General features: G+C 56.9%; 5 protein-coding genes across 5 annotated transcripts in view; 2 read left to right on the plus strand and 3 right to left on the minus strand.

The window, feature by feature from the left end:
• Positions 1 to 512: 512 nt before the first annotated feature.
• CHGG_00973 (uncharacterized protein) lies at positions 513 to 1,044 on the minus strand (the record flags this gene model as incomplete). Its single annotated transcript, XM_001220193.1, has 2 exons — positions 513 to 921; positions 1,034 to 1,044. 2 exons carry the CDS (start codon positions 1,042 to 1,044, stop codon positions 513 to 515), a joined length of 420 nt encoding a protein of 139 aa, XP_001220194.1.
• A 1,884-nt stretch (positions 1,045 to 2,928) lies between these two features.
• On the plus strand, positions 2,929 to 4,349 carry CHGG_00974 (uncharacterized protein; the record flags this gene model as incomplete). The annotated part of the gene is made up of 4 exons (XM_001220194.1): positions 2,929 to 2,964; positions 3,027 to 3,096; positions 3,154 to 3,984; positions 4,042 to 4,349. The coding sequence occupies 4 exons, from the start codon at positions 2,929 to 2,931 to the stop codon at positions 4,347 to 4,349; spliced, it is 1,245 nt and encodes a 414-aa protein (XP_001220195.1).
• A 712-nt stretch (positions 4,350 to 5,061) lies between these two features.
• Positions 5,062 to 6,764, minus strand: CHGG_00975 (uncharacterized protein; the record flags this gene model as incomplete). Its single annotated transcript, XM_001220195.1, has 4 exons — positions 5,062 to 5,392; positions 5,461 to 5,859; positions 5,921 to 6,271; positions 6,394 to 6,764. 4 exons carry the CDS (start codon positions 6,762 to 6,764, stop codon positions 5,062 to 5,064), a joined length of 1,452 nt encoding a protein of 483 aa, XP_001220196.1.
• Positions 6,765 to 7,455: 691 nt separating this feature from the next.
• CHGG_00976 (60S acidic ribosomal protein P0) lies at positions 7,456 to 8,526 on the plus strand (the record flags this gene model as incomplete). Its single annotated transcript, XM_001220196.1, has 3 exons — positions 7,456 to 7,629; positions 7,712 to 8,466; positions 8,520 to 8,526. The coding sequence occupies 3 exons, from the start codon at positions 7,456 to 7,458 to the stop codon at positions 8,524 to 8,526; spliced, it is 936 nt and encodes a 311-aa protein (XP_001220197.1).
• Positions 8,527 to 8,918: 392 nt separating this feature from the next.
• Positions 8,919 to 10,686, minus strand: part of CHGG_00977 (uncharacterized protein) — a gene marked incomplete at both ends in the record, with an annotated part of 3,660 nt that continues 1,892 nt past the window's right edge. Inside the window, one exon of the mRNA XM_001220197.1 lies at positions 8,919 to 10,564. Coding sequence (XP_001220198.1) covers positions 8,919 to 10,564 — 1,646 coding nt within the window. The remainder of the gene's footprint in view (positions 10,565 to 10,686) is intronic.

A 10,686-nucleotide genomic window follows, 5' to 3' on the forward strand; every position in this document is an offset into this window, starting at 1 on the left:
TTCGCGTGATGTCAACGGTGGCCCGTCCCCTCCACCTTCCTCTATTACTCCCCTAGCGCCGCCCAACCACCTCCGGCCGCCGCCGATCAACATCCCACACCCTCCGGCACAATCCCCGCCCAGTGGTCATATGGCACAGCCGTTCGTAAACGGCATCCAGCACCCCTCATCCCCGCGGCGGGTTAGCGGCGGTCCCCCTCCTCCGCCGCCCAACGCGCCGCCAGGCTCATACCATCCGCACCACGGCCACCCCCCACCCGATCATCGACCGCATCACATGCCGCCCATGAATCCGATGCCGCCTGTCGGTATGGCGCACCCCAGCGGTCCGGAGGGTCCGGCCCCGCCTGCGCCGAACTATCTCAGACAGTGGAACCAGAGCCACCCTCATCCCCACGGGCCGCCGCCTCAACATCACCACGGCAGCCCCCCGCCGCCAGGCCCTCCGCCGATGAGAGATGGCCCCCCACCTCTGAGGGACGGTCCTCCGCCTATGAGGGACGGCCCTCCACCTATGAGAGATGGTCCTCCCCCGGTGGCCATGGGGCATCGTGACCAAGGGCTGCCGCAGCATGCGCCGCAACATGCAGTCTCTCAGCAGCATCCACCGCAGCACCCACACCCACATCAGCATCAGCATCAGCACAGGGAGAATAGGCCTGCGAGTGGTGCGAGTGCCAGCCCGTCATTGAGAAATTTACTTTCATAGGATTTAACAGATCCTGGTACGAATAGGGCAGGATTGGCTGGGTAGTTGGCTTGGACTGTTGTGAGATATTGAGGGGACCACGATGTGAGAGGATAAGGGAATGGGCCGTGACCTTCGCAGGGTTCCAAAACCGCCTATCCTGTTCAGACTCCTTGCCGAGTTCGAGGAGGCGTAATTCATGGTGGACATTGTACGATAACTGTATTTTATGTCTGTTTTTTTGCCAATTTTTGTTATACTCTTTTTTAGTTGTTGCTGGGTGGAAAGTGGTGGGGCGGAGCATGGGCATGGCAAAAAGCGTGTAGACTTTGTTTATTATTTTACTTTGCTTCCATTTCTCCTTTCGATTGCGATTTTTTCCTTATAGTGGAATTGGGGGAGAAAGCGTGAAAGCGAAGGTCAGGATATGATATATACCAATGGGCTAGTGCTGGAAGGGTGGAAGGGGCGGGTGATGGCAGGCGGGCGCGTGTTGGCAGGTTTGTCCTTTTCTTGCCTCAAAGGGGGAAGAGGGTGTTGCAAGGCGGCTGGTTGCATGTCTGGTACCGCGAGCGGTATCACCACCGTTTCTGTGGTTGGGTTTAGTTTTTGGGGGAGATACGAGTGGATATGGTTCTGGGTTGCTTGGTAGGCTACGGTAATAATCACTGGCCTCAGGTTGAATGAAATTTTGACTGTTATTGTGATGTATTGAGCTGTCTTTGCTGTCAACTGCTATGGGATATTCCAATGAGGTGACTTTTGAGGAAGGGCACAATAATACCCGCCAAGTGGAGATGGTTCACATGTCAGATGCAGCCAGCCTTGCTTGGACTTGGTTGTTTGTGGACTGGCAAGACTGGTTCATTCCTCAGGAACGGGCGCCGACAGTACTAAGCCACTGAGGCAAAAACCGCCGGGGGGAGAGACTGTGGAAGCAAGGTTGTGCTTGTTAGATGGGAGAGGAACAAAGGAAAGGTGGCGATGTATGTGAGTGGCTAAGAATTGAAAATTTGTTTGAAATAGAAAGCAAGTCACCCCGTCATCTAGGTCCTTATTCAGATGAAAGGCAAAAGGCACAAACATCGGCAGGGGGATGGCGGGGTCGGTTGGTTTGTCCACAGCTTCCCCGTTTGTCCATCTTGTAACTTCCTATCTTTGGGTTGGGTCGCCAGGCTGCGCAGCCTTGCTGCCCATGGGAAATTCAAGCAGAGATTGTGGTTTATCGGCTGCCCGCCATTTAACTAGCTTTTGGTTGTTCCATTTCCCACAGAATAAGGTAGTTCGATGATTCGTGTATCTTTGCGAAGTGGTCTCACAGAGAGCATGTGCACATCATGGCAGAAATGTTTAGATACTACTCGACTCAATTGCCACTTGAGAATGACGAACCTCATCGTTAGTCTAATTTTAGGCCAAGCCTGGTGATGCTGAAACGGCCCCACGACGGGCAGCCACGGTCAGCGGGGCATCCCAGCTGCCCAGCATTTGGACTTCCACGCCCGTCCGCCTTGGCCGGCTTTGGAAGGCTGAGCTAGGTTGGTACTGCTGGACTCGAGTCAAAACGCGCACAGACAGGGGTAAGGCCAGGTACCGTGTTAATAACACCAGCCACACTCCAGAGTCTTCGATTGATTTCCATCGGGAGGGGCTGAATGGCCCAGTGGAGGGAAGGCGGCGAGTCGATTGGAAACCGAAGAATTTCAGCCTCCTTCCATGCGCTGCACTTTCATAAGCATCCAGATTCTTTGGTTGCCGCTCGACTGTGACCCTTGTTGGACAATCGTCTTCCTTCTTTAAGAACCAGACAGAGTTGAAAGGCTCAATATTCGGACGGTTTCTCACCAAGTGCATCGAATTTGCACCAACAGAACTGTTTCTGCCTGGCCTGGTAGGTGTATTTCCCAACTTCGCTGCGCTTCTTTTCTTGTCGGACCCTCGGCAGAATCCTCGAGACTTTTCGCTGCGCCAACCCCCGGCTTCGCACTCTCCAGATCCCCCGCCAGGCCCTCCGGAAGCATTTCTTCTTCCCCCCCGGAACACCACACTCGTCTCCCATTTCACTTCCGGAACCACATTGCTGACCTTTCCCTGGTTCCAAGATAACCAAGATTCCGATTTTCCCTCGGTTTCTCTTGTACATCCCCGCCATCCCGCGTCAGGCCCCAGTTGATCCCGGCAGCCTCGAAATACACGATACCGGCACGACACACTACACTTTTCTCGAATAAACAGACAAGATGGTCAAAGAGACGGGATACTACGATGTGCTTGGCGTATGCATACCCAACTCCAAAGTACCTCTCGACACTAGCAATGAGCTAACCTTCTGCAACAGGTCTCGCCAAATGCCACAGAGCAGGAGTTGAAGAAGGCGTACAAGACAGGCGCTCTTAAATACCACCCTGGTATGGCTCTCAATACTACCCATTTTTCTTAGTGTTCACACTAATTTTTGCATACAGACAAGAACCACAACAATCCCGCTGCCGAGCAGAAGTTCAAGGAGATCTCCCATGCGTACGAGATCCTGTCCGATTCCCAGAAGCGCCAGGTATACGACCAGTTTGGCGAGGCCGGCCTGGAAGGCGGTGCCGGTGGAGGTGGCGGCATGGCCGCCGAGGACCTCTTCGCCCAGTTCTTCGGCGGCGGCGGCGGCCTCGGCGGCTTCGGGGGTATGTTCGGCGGCATGAATTCCCAGCGCGGTCCTTCGAAGGCGAAGACGATCCACCATGTTCACAACGTTTCCCTCGAGGACATCTATCGCGGAAAGGTCTCAAAGCTGGCCCTTCAGCGCTCTATCATCTGCCCCAAGTGCGAGGGCCGTGGTGGCAAAGAGGGCGCTGTCCGGAAATGCGCAGGCTGCGATGGCCACGGTATGAAGACGATGATGAGGCAGATGGGGCCCATGATTCAGCGCTTCCAGACGGTATGCCCGGACTGCAGCGGTGAGGGCGAGATTGTCAAAGACAAGGATCGCTGCAAGCAGTGTTTCGGCAAGAAGACGGTAGTCGACCGCAAGGTCCTCCACGTCCACGTCGACCGCGGCGTCCGGAGCGGGACCAAGGTCGAGTTCCGTGGCGAGGGTGACCAAGCCCCTGGTATCCTCGCTGGCGATGTCGTCTTCCAGATCGAGCAAAAGCCTCACCCACGCTTCACCCGTCGGGAAGACGACCTCGTCTATCAGGCAGAAATCGACCTCGTCACGGCACTGGCTGGCGGTACTATTTATGTCGAGCATCTTGATGATCGATGGCTGAGCGTTGACATTCTCCCCGGCGAGGCGATTGCTCCTGGTAAGTTACACTCCGCCTGTGGCTCGCGAAAAGAATCCTTACTAACTCTGTCCGCAGGCACTGTCAAGATGATCCGTGGCCAAGGCATGCCCGCCCCCCGCCATCACGACTTTGGCAACCTCTTCATCCAGTTCGCGGTCAAATTCCCCGAGAAGAACTGGACCCAGGATCCTGCTGCGTTCGATGCCCTCCGAAAGTTCCTTCCCTCGCCTGACCTCGTCAACACTCCTCCTGCCGAAGCCATGTCGGAGCCCGCCGATCTCGAGGACGTCGACAGCTCTTCGAGGGGCTTCTCCGGCGCTATGGAAGAAGATGACGAACATGAGCACCACGGCGGCGAGCGGGTCCAGTGCGCATCCCAGTAAAAGATATAGAACGAAAAAAGGGAGTGGGAATGTCCACTCCCTGTTGTGCCTATTATCTACTTTGAGATTAACGGGCGATTAATGAGCGGGACACGCTTAGTATGGGCATCTTCAATGGTAGATGCACGCGGCGGGTCTTCTGATTAATGAGATACGAGGTGGCGAGGAGCAGGGAGGGTACATGGAAAATACCCCAGGGAAAGAACCAGACAGGGAAGCATAGAGCCTCTCTTGGGCATGCATGAAGGGTTTTTTTCTCAAGCTCATTTTCTTACTTGGCACCCACAACACTCTTGGCAAGGCGGCGTTCTCGAGAGGATAGAGAGGCATTTGGCTTTCCTGTGGCGGCAACTCGCTCTGCCGCCTGGATCTTTCTTTTTCTTTTAGCGAATGAATCGGGCATTATGGGAGTCGCTTGGTCTTGCTCTGGGGTGTGTTTGGAATTGTGAACCGTATCGAGAGGAAGAGTTTTTTCAAAGATCTACTCTCAGACACGGCCCATGTTACCTGGTGCCGTTCCCATATAGATACTCATGAGAATAACACCCCCTGAGTCTTAGGTATACTAAACAAAATACTTTCAATAGTTGTCACTGTGTTGCTCGACCTCGGCGCCTCAGGGTGGCCCGGATTGGCTTCTTGTCATGATCACATTTGCAACCACACGCGACTTGAACAAAACTCTCCTCTTATTACTCGGTCTCCCGTTTGCTCAGTCAAAGTCCGAGAGCTTGCGTAGCGTTTCGGTAGAATACAACAGCTTCTGCAGCTCAGTGTCACTGATGTCGATGTCTCCTCCCGCGGGAAGATTCTCAACGTCGGTCTGCCGCCAGCCCGTCTCCTCCTTGTCCAGTGCGATGAAGGAGGAGGGACTGCTGCTTCCCTCGGCAGAACCGTTGGGATAGACAGCGACGAGGAGGCGTGGTGTCGCCCCCGGCGCCTCAAGCGCTTCAATGTCGAGCGGGTTGCCTGGCGTGGAGATGGTCTCGCGGTGCTGGAGGGTGTTGTCCTCGAGGAGTTCGTAGCGGAAGAGCGCGGGGACGCTGGAGGGGTATTAGTAACGGGCAGTTAACCGACAGCGACAGCAAAACGGGGAGTAGAAAAAACATACCGCTCCACAACAACAAACACCCCCACCCCACCTTCCCACCCACACGCGAACACCCTCGTCACAGCCACTTTACTCACTCCCGCCTCCCCCCCCTCACCACCACCACCCACCACCCCCTTCACATGCTCGAGCACGCCCGCCCTTCCCAGCAACCGGCCCTCCGCCCAGTCCCACACAAACAGATCATCATCGCCGCCGCCCGAGATCAGCACCCCGGCGCGCCCGCCGGGGGCCACGCACAGGCGGCTCACAAAGTCCTCGTGGCCGAGGCAGAAGCGCTCGATGACGTGCGCCTGCGGCATGCCGCGCGACACGCGGATGTGCTCGTCGCGGTCCGCCGTGAGGATGTACTCCCTGGCCCGCTCCCCGCCTTGGCCATCGTCATTGGGGACGGTGGTGCTAGCGACGGCGATGGCGGTGAGCATGGAGACGTTGCTCGAGGAGGAGGGTCAGCTCGAACTGTGGCCGGCTGAGCTGCTCCTCTAGGGCGCGGCGGCTGAGGGAGATCTTTTGGTGCTCGAGGGCTCTGAGGTTGCGTTTGGTGTGCACGGTGAGTGCGGTCGCTTGCGGCTTGAAGAGGTTGGGGGTTGCGGTGGAGGGGGTGGTGCTCGCGCTGCGGGATTCGTCGAGCCCTGAGGCGGGTGGTGAGGGGGCGGACGGGGTGGTTGCGCTTGCTGTGGCCGAGGTCGTGGTTGGGGGGATGGGAGAGGGAAGCAAGGGGAGGGCGTAGACGTCGCCGAATTTGTCGGCTGAGAGGATGGTGAGGTTGTCGCGTGTGAGAGCGAGAGAACAGGGGCGTTTTGGCATTGCTCTGGGTAAGGGGTTAGCTTTGGTGGTGAGGTGGTTTGGGGCCAGGGTTAAGCTTGCCTTTGGCTGAGTTGTTTCAGATTGCCCACGCCGTCGTGCTCAAATACCCAGATCGTCTTGTCGGACCCCGTGACGGCTACTAGGTGACGGCCATCGGTGGTGGCATAGAGCCCTTGGACGAAGGGTCGCTCATTGCCGGGCCCTTGGTGCTTGGCACCCTTGTTGTTCTTTGGCTGTCCGTTTGTGGATTTCGCACGACGGCCTTTTGGACTCTGCTCCTGACCTGGCTCAACTTTCCGACGCTTGATAGGCGGTTCTTCCTGCGCCGGCGACTCTTGAGCCTCAGCGGGGGGGCTATTTGACTCATCCACTTGTTGCGCCGGGTATTTCCAAGTCGACACGTACTCGAGGGCCGAATTGAACGAGTGAATGTCACTCCCTTGTGCGGCAAAGACGGTGCTGCCGCAAACCTTAATAAGATGATACGGCAGAACCATCATGAACTTTTCTTGGAATGAACTTTGTGGTGGTGATGCAATGAGAGAGAATTGCGCATGTGGTTTAACGGTGAGTTCAACTCAACACTTGAGACTCCCAGGTGTAAAACCCAACGTCTTAACCCTTGTATCTGCAAAATCTTAGTCAATGATTGTAGGATCAAGGTGAGATGGGTGACATACCGTGACTCGAGGTTACACATTGGAAAGAAGGTCTGAGTGAAAGCGGCAACGGGACTTGTAAGAAATTTGTTAAATACAAGCCACATGTGGCTGATTCAACCAAATTGTTCAAGCTGCAACCAGAAGAGGTCGTGAAAATAATAATCCTACTCAATTGATATACTATCACTGTATTAATACTGGATTTGAAGTCTTATTTCTTTTGCCTTTCCCCGCTTGCCGCTCGAGTAACTTCTCCATTTCGTTACCTGTACGAAGTACTGTGTATATTCAACTGAGCCACAGCTGAAGTCGAACTTCACCCAAGCGAGAAGTGGGTCTTTATGACCCACGTCATTGGCCGACCCACCTAACCCTACAAAGCACCCCCACAGTTGCAGGTCAATTGTGCGAAATTCTGAGCTTTCTGCTTCGGGAAGTTTTCCGACAAGCAACATCGCCAACTCTCTCAATTTCCTCACCACACCACCATCGCCCTTAAACATCCTACCTTCAAAAGCAAGAAGATATGGGGGGCAAATCAGGAAACAAGGCCGGCTACTTCGACAAGCTGAAGAGCTTGTTGGAGGAGTACGCGTCCATCTTCATCGTCTCCGTCGACAATGTCTCGTCGCAGCAGATGCACGAGATTCGCCAGTCGCTCCGCGGCAACGGCGTTGTCCTGATGGGCAAGAACACCATGGTGAGCAAGCTGAGCAAGCTAGACCCTGGATTTAGTCCACCCCAGCTGTCGGCGGATTTCTAACCGTGATGCAAAACCACAGGTCCGCCGTGCGCTCAAGACCTTCCTTGCCGACTCGCCTGAGTACGAGCGCCTCCTGCCTTTCGTCAAGGGCAACATCGGTTTCGTCTTCACCAACAGTGACCTCAAGGAGATCCGTGACAAGATCCTGGCCAACAAGGTTGCCGCCCCCGCCCGTGCCGGTGCTGTTGCCCCGTCCGACGTGTGGATCCCCGCCGGCAACACCGGCATGGAACCCGGCAAGACCTCCTTCTTCCAGGCTCTCGGTGTCCCGACCAAGATTGCCCGTGGTACCATTGAAATCACCACCGATTTGAAGCTCGTCGAGGCTGGTCTCAAGGTCGGCCCCTCCGAGGCGACCCTGCTCAACATGCTCAACATCTCTCCCTTCACCTACGGTATGGGCATCACCCAGGTCTACGACCACGGCAACGCCTTCCCTGCCGATGTCCTCGACATTGGCGAGGAGCAGCTTCTGAAGTCTTTCTCGTCGGCCATCACCACCGTCGCCGCCATCTCGCTTGCCCTCAACTTCCCCACCCTGCCGTCGGTTATCCACTCCGTCGTCAACTCCTACAAGAAGGTGTTGGCCATCGCCATTGAGACCGACTTCAGCTGGCCCGAGATCGATGAGCTCAAGGACCGTATCGCCAACCCCGATGCGTACGCCGCTGCCGCTCCTGTTGCCGAGGCCGCCGGCCCTGCCGAGACCAAGGCTGAGGAGAAGGAGGAGTCCGAGAAGGAGGAGTCTGATGATGAGGGCTTCGGCGGTCTCTTGTTAGTGACCCTGCGCTTCTTCTGCTTGAGTACATTGCTAACACGGTTAACAGCGACTAAATTTAACCACTCGAGTACGGCGTGTTTGGGCCGACAATGCTGGTTTAGGTCGGGTAAAGGTTCTACGGATCTTTACCTTCGTCTATATAGATCGGTGTTGGTTCAATTTAACCCGTGTTTGGTGGCCACATCGGATTTTCTTCCTTGCGCTGTGATGCTCTGACCGTGTCAGCTGGCTCACCTTGACAACTCAGGTTAGTACCTTTCTTCTCGTCCTTGCAGCCACTGTCGATGATTATGCAAATGATCAAAGAGCTTTTTAACCCTGAATTTCATTGATGAAACCCATCACAACTTTTATGAGACACTTTTCTCTTTTTGATACGTTACATACTTTGCATGAGGTATCAAAACTGACATGAATATCTAGGCCCAATATACATCGCATCCATTTACCCTACAGCTGCCGCTATCTTTGAAGGCTGTACTATGCCTGGTGACATCTCCACCCCGGAATGCTGTAGTACCTGCTGGGCCACCTGAATGGCCTGTTCCGGTAGCCCAGCCAAGCGCGCCACCTTGAGCGCATGGCTCTGCCTGTTGACCCCTTTGCGTAGTTTGTGAACGTAGACAAACCTGCCTTGCTCGTCCTCTTCCACATCTGTGCAATACGCGTCAATAGTCCCATTCGGGCCTCCATCTTCCAACCTGAATCCCGACTTCGCCACCAGATCCGCGATGCCATGGAAGTGGGTTGCGAACAACGCTCGGCACTTGTTGACCGTCACCAAATGGTGCAGCGCTGCGAACGCCACGGCCGTTCCATCCTCGGGCGTCGTGCCCCTACCCACTTCGTCCATGATCACAAAAGACCGCGGCGTCGCTTGCTGGAGGATGGCCGCCGTCTCGAGCATCTCCACCATAAAGGTGCTCTGGTCCTGGAACAGGTTGTCGGCTGACCCAACCCGGCTGAAGATGGCGTCGACGATGCCCAACGACGCGTAGTCGGCCGGCACGTAACACCCAATCTGTGCAAGAATGGTGATCAGCGCATTCTGGCGGAGGAAGGTTGACTTTCCAGCCATATTGGGGCCGGTGATCAGCCAGATCCTGCCGTGGCTCTGCTGTTGTTGCTGTTGCTGCTGCCCCCCCCCATCGTGCGTTGCCGCCGCCACCGCCCTCGCCCCCGGCGCAGAGCCCAGGAAGAGGTCATTCTTCTGAAATGTGCGCCCCTGCTCGGCCAGCCCGCCCTCCACGGTCGGGTGGCGGCCACCCACGATGATGGTCTGCTGCGCGTTGCTCAGCGCGGGCCGCGCGAGCCCTTGCTCTACCGCCAGCAGCGCGAACGACGTCGCAATGTCCAGCTCGTCCAGCACCAGCGCGTTGCGCCGCAGCTTGACCAGGTTGGCCACCACCCGGCCCCGCAGCGCCCCAAACACCCGCTGCTCCTCCCCGCGGATCTGCTGCCGCACCCGGTCCAGCCCCTCCCCCAGCCCCGTCCACTCCGGCTGGTGGAACGTCCGCGTCGAGCGGCTCGATGAGAGCGTGCGGATCTGAGCGTCTGCATCGTCGTCGGTGCCGGCGGTCGGTGGGCTCCGCGCGTCGCGGCCCCTGACGTGGCAGATGTGGCCGAGCCCGGGGGTCCAGCGCAGCGTGAGGGAGCTGGCGCCGAGGCGCGCGCGGAGCGTCTCGGTGAGCGTGTCCTTTTCCTCGCGCAGCGCGGCGAGCTTCCGGTGCAGGCGCTTGAGGAGCGGCGACGCGCCGGGCTTCATGATCCACACCTCGCTGTCCTCGCCGTAGTGGTCGCGGAGGGAGGTCGCCTTCTTCTTGGCGGCGGCGGCGGCGGACTTGGCGACGGCGCTTTTGGGGAGCAGCGCGCTGTCTTCTTCGGTGCCTTCCGTCTTGACGATCTCTTGGGCGAGGGCTATGATCTCGTCCGTTTCGCTGTCTTTGATCTGGTGCTGCTGGACGAGCCCTTCCTCGTCGATGGCGTCGCGGATGTGCTCGGCGAGTTTCAGCGGCTGTTCGAGGCTGATGCGGTCGACCATGGCGGAGAGGGATTTTGCCTCTGAGTCGTTGTCGGGGTGGGGTGGGGCGGCTGTTTTTAGGAGGCTGACGATGTCGTCTGTCGCTTGAAATGGTGACGGCCAGTCGGAGCAGGTCGTCTGCGTCTCCACGGTTGAGCGCAAACTTCTGGGCGATACGCTGCGAGTCGTGGCT

The sequence above is a fragment of the Chaetomium globosum genome, genomic scaffold (genome assembly GCF_000143365.1).
Source record: "Chaetomium globosum CBS 148.51 scaffold_1 genomic scaffold, whole genome shotgun sequence".
In the NCBI taxonomy this organism is placed as follows: Eukaryota; Fungi; Ascomycota; class Sordariomycetes; order Sordariales; family Chaetomiaceae; genus Chaetomium; species Chaetomium globosum.